This window comes from Monodon monoceros, unplaced genomic scaffold, assembly GCF_005190385.1.
Source record: "Monodon monoceros isolate NGI ecotype Baffin Bay Population unplaced genomic scaffold, NGI_Narwhal_1 Super_Scaffold_4, whole genome shotgun sequence".
NCBI lineage: Eukaryota > Metazoa > Chordata > Mammalia > Artiodactyla > Monodontidae > Monodon > Monodon monoceros.
The window spans coordinates 49308316-49320980 of NW_021703781.1; the positions used below are offsets into that span (position 1 = coordinate 49308316).

General features: G+C 38.8%; 1 protein-coding gene and 1 non-coding gene across 4 annotated transcripts in view; both read left to right on the top strand.

Moving 5' to 3' along the window:
• The window catches only part of CEP55 (centrosomal protein 55), a 30803-nt gene that overhangs the window by 3742 nt on the left and 14396 nt on the right, over positions 1 to 12665 (top strand). For all 3 annotated transcript variants that reach the window (XM_029244651.1, XM_029244652.1, XM_029244653.1), the window contains exons 3-4: positions 1086 to 1361; positions 3545 to 3613. In XM_029244651.1, coding sequence (XP_029100484.1) covers positions 1086 to 1361; positions 3545 to 3613 — 345 coding nt within the window. The remainder of the gene's footprint in view (positions 1 to 1085; positions 1362 to 3544; positions 3614 to 12665) is intronic.
• LOC114883491 lies at positions 7497 to 7603 on the top strand. The gene has a single exon (XR_003790589.1). It is a non-coding gene; the product is annotated as a U6 spliceosomal RNA (small nuclear RNA).

Consider the following 12665-nt stretch of genomic DNA (forward strand, 5'->3'; position numbering starts at 1 on the left):
TTTTTTTTTTTTTTTTTTGCGGTACGCAGGCCTCTCACTGTTGTGTTGTGGCCTCTCCCGTTGCGGAGCACAGGCTCTGGATGCGCAGGCTCAGAGGCCATGGCTCATGGGCCCAGCCGCTCCGCAGCATGTGGGATCTTCCCGGACCGGGGCACGAACCCGTGTCCCCTCCATCAGCAGGCGGACTCTCAACCACTGCGCCACCAGGGAAGCCCAATTTCCCCATGTTTATTTGAACAACTGCTTCTCTCCCCCACCCTCAAATGCAAGTTTTTAGTTTTATGTTGTTTTTCCTTTGTTAGCATGTAAAGCCATTCTGCTTTTTCTATCATCTCTCTATTGATGCGTTCTCCCTTATGCCAGCAGGAGTTTAACAAACATGTCTTCTTTATCTTTCAAATCCTTGAAAATGTTGAACACTCCTTTGAAGATCACCTTCTAGATTTGACACCAAATCATTTATTAACAAAAAGCAAGTTTATGAATACACTTTTATCCAGGTAGAACATTTTGTTATTTTTAAATTCTGTTGCTTCAAGTTCATCAGTGAGCATGTATCTCTTTGTGTGACTCACTTTTAGCCTTTAAGATTATTAGATCTGGCATGATGGGGGAATGACTAGCAGATACTCAGGTGAGAGCCAGCTTTTCTTCAGCTTTCTCTAACCACTGTTGACAGAGTTGATCTCTCCTTTCTGTGTCCATGTCCCATTCATTTTCTATATATCTTAACCACAGCACTTACCATATTGCATTAATATATTGGCTTACCTCTCTGATTTCTCTGAGCGTAAGACCTTGGCTTCATCTTTTTTTTTTTTAACTTTTTATTTTATATTGGAGTATAGCTGATTAACAATACTGTGACAGTTTCAGGTGCACAGCAAAGCGACTCAGCCATGCATATACATGTATCCATTCTCTCCCAGACTCCCCTCCCAGGCTTCATCTTCTTTTTTGCCCTGTATCTGGTATAATGCTGACTTGATATATAATAAACACTTCACAAACGCTTGTTGTAATATACTGTTTATTTTTGTGTTTGACCTGGCCTTTTTCTAAGATTCTTCTTGGTTTATATCTAGAAAATTCGAGTCCTTGAAGCTGAGAGAGAGAAGAATGCTTATCGCCTCACAGAGAAGGACAAAGAAATACAGCAACTCAGAGACGAGCTGAAAGCCAAACACAGCACTACTGCATTGCTTGAACAGCTGGAAGAGAAAACAAAGGAAGGTGAAAGGAGGGAACAGCTGTTGAAATCCTTGTCTGAAGAGACAGATGTATTAAAAAAACAGTTGTCTGCTACAACTGCAAGACTTGCTGAATTTGAAGGCAAAGCTGATACACTTTGTTTATCACAGGTACTAATTTCTTTAAACCCAGATTTTTAAAATCTTTTCTGATACAGTTTGTAACTCTTATGGAGAATGAGTTTGTTAAAACATGCTTGGCAAATGGTGAAACAGTATAGTATACTAACAGGTTCCTTTTTTTTTTATAGCCTGGTACTTCTCCGTAAGCAAAAATAGGTAATATGGCTCCCTCCACTCCCCACACCATTGTTTTATGCAAGGGAGTATTCAGAATACAGAATCCGCAGTGTATCTACAACAGCCAGGAAGATTTTGTTGAGTTCTTTTTTCTATAGTTTGTATTGTGAAAACAATAGGCTTCATTTTTTGGTTGTTTTTCTTATTTGAGATACCCAGTTAAAATATCAAGTATGCTTTTTTCCTAACTGTACATGCTTTTTCTCCCTCTCTTTTGTTTTAGCATCACTAGTGTAGCAAAAAGAGCAAGGATTTGTGGGTAGGCAGATCCGAGTTCAGATCTTTGTTCTTCCACTTGCTAGCTGTGTGACTCTGAACAAATTCCTTAACCTCTCTAGCCTTGGAGACAATGCTAGAATTCACCAGACCCCTCTCCTAAACCTCAATTTCCACATCAGTAAAATCAGGGTAAGAATACTGGAGATTAAATGTTACAATATATGTAAATAGCCTAGCAGAGTGCCTGGCATGTAGTAAGTGCTAAATAAATGGTTTCTTATTGATCAGACCTTTGATTCTTTTGGAAATTTGGACATTTGAATAATACTAATACTACAACTATTAATACCACCTACAGAAGAAAATCTACGGCTTTCAGATACAATATGTCAACGATGTTAAGGGTCTTTCTACTTTATCTCCCCTTTAGAGCACCTATAATTTATGTGTACTCTCATAGATGGGCAATTGAGTGTTTCTACAGATGAGTTCAAAGAGGTTAAGCTTTTCTAGAGAATTTCCATAGAACTGAAACTCATGAAACATTATAGTCAGGTCCTACGTGTTTGACTAAACCTTTACTTAAAGCTCAAGAATTAGTTTCTTTTGAAGGTGGAAATGTAAATCTTGGTAGAAATGATAATTTAAAAAATGTATTCTTATAATAATTGTTGAATACCCACTACTCATTTCTGTATTAGTCAGCATGTCTAATTGCCTAACAACCGACCTCCAAATCTCAGAGTCTTATATGAAAAATGATTATTTTTCCCTCATGTCACAGCCTAGTGCAGGTTGGAGTGGAGGAGGCTTTGCTCCACATAGGCATTCAGAGATCCACGTTCCTTCCTTCTAGTGGCTCCCCCATCCCTCAGGGTGCAGTCCTCCACCAGATCTGCTATACACAGCTGTGGGCTAGACAGCATGTGGAGAATTAGGGGAGCATGTGAGGTCTAGGCCTGGGAATGGCATATCTCACTTTTGCTCACGTTCCATTGGACAGAATTCAGTCTCATGACCTCACTAACCACAGGGAAGTCTGGGAAATGTAGTCCACAATGTGCCCAGGGAGAAAGGAAAGGAATTTGATGAACTATCTCTATCATAGTTTCTACCTAAAGGACTAAATTGAGAGGGAGAAAGGGCTACATACTAGGGTGGCTAGAGCATCTTTGGAGAAAAAAATATTTTGAGCTTCTTTGCCATCCTTCATATACATCTCTTTCCTTATAGCTGTTAAAAGACTGAAATACAGCTTTTTATGAGTTTTGTTGACTAGCCTGGGTACCTTACCACCTACTTCCCCTCTTTTTTTTTCCTCTATGAGAAAATGAAGAAAAAAGAGGGGACAAATTATGTTTTGAGTTCTGTATGAATGAATACTAATTAATACTATTGCTAATACAAATATAATTCTAGAAAACAACTTTCGTCTTTTATTTGCCAATTTAATATTTTCCAGATGTCATTTAAATACCCCAGCTGTTTTGTCTCCTTCTGGTGAAAATCAGTGGGCTGTTCATATGCACTGAGGGCTATACTGGGGTCCAGGTGACCTCAGAGGTCAAATTAGGTATGAAATCTCAGGGTTTCCAATCTGCTTAGAAAGCTTCCAGGACATCTAAATTCTGCTCTGCTACCTATCACCTGGCATATACCAGATCTGGATTTTGGGATGCCCCTGTGAAGTATACTGTATTATTATGAAACTAAATATAATGAGGAAACTTCTGTTGTTAAATTTATGATGTTAACTAATATTGATTTACTTGTAGACTGTGGCTACAAGTTGCTTCAATTCATCAATGAGTAATATTCATGAAATGGAAATACAGCTGAAAGATGTAAGTTCATTTTTCTTTTATTAAGTTATGACTAAAGAGGACTACTTCATTTATTATCAAATTTCATGGAAATTGACAGCAGTAATGCTGTGGTTTGAAAAAAATCTTTTGAGGAAATGGAGAAATGAATGGTTTGAGATCATCTCTCTAGGTTACTACTACCTTTAAGTCTCTTTCCAGGCATTCAAGAGGGCCAGTTCCTCTAAGTATGGACTCTTTAGGATAGAAAGCCCTAGAAATCACCCATTTTTACCAAATACCTCAACAGTATCCCTTCTTCACCTAAATCTAATTTGCTCAACTATTTTATTATTATAATGTAATTTAACTTGTAGTTTTTTTTTTTCTTTTTGTTTATCCATGCAAGATGTACTCTTTAGTTTGAAATTATCCCCTTGGAACCAGGGTTTGCTTTCATAGTTTGAAAAGGAAACACATTCTTTGTGTATTCAATGTTTCTTTTTCCTAGAATTTGATATGAGGTTATTTTAGATATATGGTAAAGCTGTATTACAAACTTATGTCTTAAATGGATTGGTGAGTTTCATTGGAAATTAAATAAATTGGGGACACAGGACTACTATTCACATTGTACTTTTTCAGGTTTTAAGATTAGATATGCAAAGTATGAAATTCTTGATTTAATTATTGGGCCAGTAGGTAGATATTGTGATTCCAGAAATATTACTATCCTGTCTATCCTGATCTAGGTATGCTCTTAAGATTCCTGTTTTATCTTACCTAGCAGGTGTACCTTGAGGTCTATTTAATCTTCAAAAGAAGAATTTAAATCTGTTGAGTGTCTGTATAACTGGGTACCACATACCCTTATCAAAGTAATTTACCTAGAGGTAACAGAAATACAGAAGAAACATAATTCTTAAAATACTATCAAAATAAGTTTTTTGTATGTCATATACTATCCCCAGCATCTACAAAATTGGAAAGAATGACTAAAGGGAATCTTGCGAAGTTTCCTGAATTTCACTAGTGTCTCGTTTAGCAAAGTACCTGAAAATAGATGTTGTTTTCTTAAACTCAGGTAATTTTTAGGGCTTCTCAGTGCTAACTGCTTCAAAGAGCAACTAAAGTTATTTTTATGTAATGACGATTTGTCTGGGGTAGAACCTGAGATTCTCCATTTCCAGTAAGCTTCAGGTGCTGCTGCTACGGTTAGTGGTCTGAAGACCACCCTTTAAGAACCATTAAATTACATTTGGGGAGCAAGAGGTGGTTTAGCTCTGGTTACCCCTTTGGAGTCTCAGCAGATCTTTTAGAGCAGGAGGAGAATTATAGTTGGAGGGTTTAGGAGCAGGGAGAGAGAAATCTCACTCTTCAGAGTCTGCAGTGTCACAGTATTGGTTTTGGGGAGCTCAGCAATGCTAATCCTACACCCTCTGCAAAGCTCCCACAAAACTTCCTTTAGAAGTTTGCTCACCTATTTTAAGAATCAGTATTTGTTATGCTAAAATAATCTTAAGGCCGAGCTGTATCATTCCTCAGCTACCATTTAGGTCTGGCTGATATTTTGAAATAATTACATGGAGTTAATGCTGTAAACTTTCTCCAGTGTCAGTAACTTTGACACCGAATAGCTAAAAGTCGGTTTTTTTTTTTTTTGGCGGTACGCGGGCCTCTCACTGTTGTGGTCTCTCCCGTTGCGGAGCACAGGCTCCGGACGCGCAGGCTCAGCGGCCATGGCTCACGGGCCCAGCCGCTCCGCGGTATGTGGGATCTTCCCGGACCAGGGCACGAACCCGCGTCCCCTGCATCGGCAGGCGGACTCTCAACCACTGCGCCACCAGGGAAGCCCTAAAAGTCAGTTTTAATAGGCATTTCTTGCTCTTGAATTTAAAAATCTGATATTTAGGGAATTCCCTGGTGGTCCAGTGGTTAGGACTGTCAGCTTCCACTGCAGGGGACACAGGTTCAATCCCTGGTTGGAGAGCTAAGATCCCAAAAGCTGTGCAGTGAGGCCAAAAAAAAAAAAAAAAGGAAAATCTGATTTTTTTAATGAAAGTTTCTTTCTTTATTTATTTTTGGTTGCATTGAGTCTTCGTTTCTGTTCGAGGGTTTTCTCTAGTTGCGGCGAGTGGGGGCCACTCTTCATCGCGGTGCGCGGTCCTTTCACTGTCGTGGCCTCTCTTGTTGTGGAGCACAGGCTCCAGACGTGCAGGATCAGCGGCCATGGCTCACGGGCCCAGCCGCTCCGCGGCATGTGGGATCTTCCCAGACCGGGGCACGAACCTGTGTCCCCTGCATCGGCAGGCAGACTCTCAACCACTGCGCCACCAGGGAAGCCCGGAAAATCTGATTTTTAAACATAGAATTATGGAAGATAAATAATAATTATTTAAATTTTTTATTTGGAAAAAATTCAAATTTACAGAAAAGTTATAAGAATGGAAAATGGTACATAGAACCCCACATACTCTTTACCAAAATTGAACTATTTTTGGGACTCCCCTGGTGGCGAAGTGGTTAAGAATCCGCCTGCTAATGCAGGGGACGCGGTTCAATCCCTGGTCCGGGAAGATCCCACATGCCGTGGAGCAGCTAAGCCCGTGCACCACAGCTACTGAGCCTGCTCTCTGGAGCCCGCGAGCCACAACTGCTGAGCCAATGTGCGGCAACTACTGAAGCCCACGCGCCTAGAGCCCGTGCTCGGCAACAAGAGAAGGCACTGCAATGAGAGGCCCGCGCACTGCAGTGAAGAGTAGCCCCCGCTTGCTGCAACTGGAGAAAGCCCATGCGCAGCAACATAGACCCAACGCAGGCAAAAATAAATATATAAAATAAATTTAAAAAAAAATTGAACTATTGTTAACATTTTACCCCATTTGATACTTTCTCTTTCAATCCCCACCCCCATCCACACACACACAGATATAATTTTTTTTTTTTTTAATTTGGCTGCATTGGGTCCTCGTTGCTATGCGTGGGCTTTTCTCTAGTTGCGGAGAGTGGGGGCTACTCTTTCATGTGGTGCACGGTTTCTCACTGCGGTGGCTTCTCCTGCTGTGGAGCATGGGCTCTAGGCGCATGGGCTTCAGTAGTTGTGGCACGCGGGCTCAGTAGTTGTGGTTCGAGGGCTCTAGAGCACAGGCTCAGTAGTTGTGGCACATGGGCTTAGTTGCTCCACGGCATGTGGAATCTTCCCAGACCAGGGCTCAAACCCGTGTCCCCTGCATTGGCAGGCGGATTCTTAACCACTGCACCACGAGGGAAGTCCAGCATTTTTTTCTGAACCATAAAATAGTTGCATATATCTACAGCCCTTTAAGCCTATATACTTCAATGTATTTTCCTAAAAATGAGGATACTGTTTTTTTTTTTTTTTTTTTTGAGGATACTCTCTTACATGACTCCAGTACGGATAGCAACTTTAATAAATTTAACATGGACACAATACTTGTATGTAATCTACCATCCATATTCCGGTTTTGTCAATTGATGCACATTTTTTCTTCCTTCAATATAGGCTAACATTTCAATCTATATTAGAGTTTTTGCCCAAAGAATATTTAATGGATCCCTGCCAAAGCAGGAGGAAGAGCTTTAGTAGGATTCCATACGGCTTCACTTTTGCCCACTCCTGTTCTGTATTTTTACTGATAACTTGGATGGAAATGGTAAATGCATGTCTAACAAATGTGTAGATGACACAAAGCTGGAAGAGATAACTAATGCGAGGAGGACTCTAAGGATACAAAACTCATAACGTCAGCATTCACTGATAGCTATCAAATCCATTTATTATTGATTCTATAAAGAAATGAAAGAGTAGATGCAAAGAGTCAGTGAGGTCAGAAGTAAGGAAGTGTTTACTACTTTATTGAAGTAACATCGCCATCACGTGGCCCTTTAGAATATTGTCTCTCTCGTGCTCGCTTTGGCAGCACGTATACTAAAATTGGAACGATACAGAGAAGATTAGCACGGCCCCTGTGCAAGGATGACATGCAAATTCGTGAAGCAGTCCATATTTAAAAAGAAAAAGAATATTGTCTCTCATATCTTAAACCAATATAGTTTTGTTTCTCCTACTTAAGTAATGTATAGACAGATTCATTTAAAAGAAGAAAATTTTCATGACCATCCAACATTGACTTAAATTATTTATATTAAAATATTGCTTAAATACGGACATATTTTAAATTCGGTATAAAGTTAGGTATATTTAGCATCTAACAATGATTTATAAGTATTAGGATATATGCATGCTTTTTGAGTGGTACAATGCTACATCTCTTATAAATTAAATTTGAGTGTATAAAACAGAGTGGCTCTACAGTATCTCCGCTTGATAAATGAACTCTTCAGCCATATGAGGAAAACTAATGTTATAACTGCCTGACAGGTGCAGAGAGAAGAGTGGCTGTGGGGAGGGCCCTGGACTAGGTCATTGATTCCAGAGGCTGCCTCTGTCTTCCTAATCCATTTCCTAATTTTATAGAGAACAGACACTGAAAATCCTTTAAGCCCCATACCTGGAAGCTTTGCTCATGAGTTTGTAGGATACTTGTGGAAGCAGCCTAGCAAAGGTTGGAGGAACTCTCTAGACTTAGAGTTTCCCTATATAGAGATCTTTTTGGACATAGAGCTCAACTGCCTGTATCTTTTTTTTTTCATTTTAACATCTTTATTGGAGTATAATTGCTTTACAATGGTATGTTAGTTTCAGCTTCACAACAAAATGAATCAGTTATATATATACATATGTTCCCATATCTCTTCCTGCTTGCGTCTCCCTCCCTCCCACCCTCCCTATCCCACCCCTCCAGGCGGTCACAAAGCACAGAGCTGATCTCCCTGTGCTATGCGGCTGCTTCCCACTAGCTATCTACCTTACGTTTGGTAGTGTATATATGTCCATGCCTCTCTCTTGCTTTGTCACAGTTTACCCTTCCCCCTCCCCATAGCCTCAAGTCCATTCTCTAGTAAGTCTGTGTCTTTGTTCCTGTTTCACCCCTAGGTTTTTCATGACATTTTTTTCCCCTTAAATTCCATATATATGTGTTAGCATACGGTATTTGTCTCTCTCTTTCTGACTTACTTCACTCTGTATGACAGACTCTAGGTCTATCCACCTTATTACAAATAGCTCAATTTCGTTTCTTTTTATGGCTGAGTAATATTCCATTGTATATATGTGCCACATCTTCTTTATCCATTCATCCGATGGTGGACACTTAGGTTGTTTCCATCTCTGGGCTATTGTAAATAGAGCTGCAATGAACATTTTGGTACATGACTCTTTTTGAATTATGGTTTTCTCAGGGTATATGCCCAGTAGTGGGATTGCTGGGTCATATGGTAGTTCTATTTGTAGTTTTTTAAGGAACCTCCATACTGTTCTCCATAGTGGCTGTATCAATTTACATTCCCACCAACAGTGTAAGAGTGTTCCCTTTTCTCTACACCCTCTCCAGCATTTATTGTTTCTAGATTTTTTGATGATGGCCATTCTGACTGGTGTGAGATGATATCTTATTGTAGTTTTGATTTGCATTTCTCTAATGATTAGTGATGTTGAGCATTCTTTCATGTGTTTGTTGGCAGTCTGTATATCTTCTTTGGAGAAATGTCTATTTAGGTCTTCTGCCCATTTTTGGATTGGGTTGTTTGTTTTTTTGTTATTAAGCTGCATGAGCTGCTTATAAAATTTGGAGATTAATCCTTTGTCAGTTGCTTCATTTGCAAATATTTTCTCCCATTCTGAGGGTTGTCTTTTGGTCTTGATTATGGTTTCCTTTGCTGCGCAAAAGCTTTTAAGTTTCATTAGGTCCCACTTGTTTATTTTTGTTTTTATTTCCATTTCTCTAGGAGGTGGATCAAAAAGGACCTTGCTGTGATTTATGTCATAGAGTGTTCTGCCTATGTTTTCCTCTAAGAGTTTGATAGTTTCTGGCCTTACATTTACGTCTTTAATCCATTTTGAGCTTATTTTTGTGTATGGTGTTAGGGAGTGATCTAATCTCATACTTTTACATGTAGCTGTCCAGTTTTCCCAGCACCACTTATTGAAGAGGCTGTCCTTTCTCCACTGTACATTCCTGCCTCCTTTATCAAAGATAAGGTGACCATATGTGCATGGGTTTATCTCTGGGCTTTCTATCCTGTTCCATTGATCTATATTTCTGTTTTTGTGCCACTACCATACTGTCTTGATTACTGTAGCTTTGTAGTATAGTCTGAAGTCAGGAATCCTGATTCCTCCAGCTCCGTTTTTCGTTCTCAAGATTGCTTTGGCTATTTGGGGTCTTTTGTGTTTCCATACAAATTGTGAAATTTTTTGTTCTTCTGTGAAAAATGCCAGTGGTAGTTTGATAGGGATTGCATTGAATCTGTAGATTGCTTTCGGTAGTAGAGTCATTTTCACAATGTTGATTCTTCCAATCCAAGAACATGGTATATCTCTCCATCTATTTGTATCATCTTTAATTTCTTTCATCAGTGTCTTATAATTTTCTGCATACAGGTCTTTTGTCTCCTTAGGTAGGTTTATTCCTAGATATTTTATTCTTTTTGTTGCAATGGTAAATGGGAGTGTTTTCTTGTTTTCACTTTCAGATTTTTCATCCTTAGTGTATAGGAATGCCAGAGGTTTCTGTGCATTAATTTTGTATCCTGCTACTTTACCAAATTCATTGATTAGCTCTAGGAGTTTTCTGATAGCATCTTTAGGATTCTCTATGTATAGTATCATGTCATCTGCAAAGAGTGACAGCTTTACTTCTTTTCCGATTTGGATTCCTTTTATTTCCTTTTCTTCTCTGATTGCTGTGGCTAAAACTTCCAAAACTATGTTGAATAAGAGTGGTGAGAGTGAGCAACCTTGTCTTGTTCCTGATCTTAGTGGAAATGCTTTCAGTTTTTCACCATTGAGGACGATGTTGGCTGTGGGTTTGTCATATATGGCCTTCATTATGTTGAGGAAAGTTCCCTCTATGCCTACTTTCTGCAGGGTTTTTATCATAAATGGGTGTTGAATTTTGTCAAAAGCTTTCTCTGCATCTATTGAGATGATCATATGGTTTTTCTCCTTCAATTTGTTAATATGGTGTATCACGTTGATTGATTTGTGTATATTGAAGAATCCTTGCATTCCTGGAATAAACCCCACTTGATCATGATGTATGATCCGTTTAATGTGCTGTTGGATTCTGTTTGCTAGTATTTTGTTGAGGATTTTTGCATCTATGTTCATCAGTGATATTGGCCTGTAGTTTTCTTTCTTTGTGACATCCTTGTCTGGTTTTGGTATCAGGGTGATGGTGGCCTCGTAGAATGAGTTGGGGAGTGTTCCTCCCTCTGCTATATTTTGGAAGAGTTTGAGAAGGATAGGTGATAGCTCTTCTCTAAATGTTGGATAGAATTCGCCTGTGAAGCCATCTGGTCCTGGGCTTTTGCTTGTTGGAAGATTTTTAATCACAGTTTCAATTTCAGTGCTTGTGATTGGTCTGTTCATATTTTCTATTTCTTCCTGATTCAGTCTTGGCAGGTTGTGTCTTTCTAAGAATTTGTCCATTTCTTCCAGGTTGTCCATTTTATTGGCATAGAGTTGCTTGTAGTAATCTCTCATGATCTTTTGTATTTCTGCAGTGTCAGTTGTTACTTCTCCTTTTTCATTTCTAATTCTATTGATTTCAGTCTTCTCCCTTTTTTTCTTGATGAGTCTGGCTAATGGTTTATCAATTTTGTTTATCCTTTCAAAGAACCAGCTTTTAGTTTTATTGATCTTTGCTATCGTTTCCTTCATTTCTTTTTCATTTATTTCTGATCTGATTTTTATGATTTCTTTCCTTCTGCTAACTTTGGGGTTTTTTTGTTCTTCTTTCTCTAATTGCTTTAGGTGCAATGTTAGGTTGTTTATTCGAGATGTTTCCTGTTTCTTAAGGTAGGATTGTATTGCTATAAACTTCCCTCTTAGAACTGCTTTTGCTGCATCCCATAGATTTTGAGTCGTCGTGTCTCCATTGTCATTTGTTTCTAGGTATTTTTTGATTTCCTCTTTGATTTCTTCAGTGATCACTCCTTTATTAAGTAGTGTATTGTTTAGCCTCCATGTGTTTGTATTTTTTACAGATCTTTTCCTGTAATTGATATCTAGTCTCATAGCGTTGCGGTTTGAAAAGATACTTGATACAATTTCAATTTTCTTAAATTTACCAAGGCTTGATTTGTGACCCAAGATATGATCTATCCTGGGGAGTGTTCCATGAGCACTTGAGAAAAATGTGTATTCTGTTGTTTTTGGATGGAATGTCCTATAAATATCAATTAAGTCCATCTTGTTTAATGTATCATTTAAAGCTTGTGTTTCCTTATTTATTTTCACTTTGGATGATCTGTCCATTGGTGAAAGTGGGGTGTTAAAGTCCCCTACTATGAATGTGTTACTGTCGATTTCCCCTTTTATGGCTGTTAGTATTTGCCTTATGTATTGAGGTGCTCCTATGTTGGGTGCATAAATATTTACAATTGTTATATCTTCTTCTTGGATCGATCCCTTGATCATTATGTAGTGTCCTGCTTTGTCTCTTCTAATAGTCTTTATTTTAAAGTCTATTTTGTCTGATATGAGAATTGCTACTCCAGCTTTCTTTTGGTTTCCATTTGCATGAAATACCTTATTCCATCCCCTTACTTTCAGTCTGTATGTGTCTCTAGGTCTGAAGTGGGTCTCTTGTAGACAGCAAATATATGCGTCTTGTTTTTGTATCCATTTAGCCAATCTGTGTCTTTTGGTGGGAGCATTTAGTCCATTTACATTTAAGGTAATTATCGATATGTATGTTCCCATTCCCATTTTCTTACTTGTTTTGGGTTCGTTATTGTAGGTCTTTTTCTTCTTTTGTGTTTCTTGCCTAGAGAAGTTCCTTTAGCAGTTGTTGTAGAGCTGGTTTGGTGGTGCTGAACTCTCTCAGCTTTTGCTTGTCTGTAAAGGTTTTAATTTCTCCATCAAATCTGAATGAGATCCTTGCTGGGTAGAGTAATCTTGGTTGCAGGTTTTTCTCCTTCAACACTTTCAATACGTCCTGCCACTCCC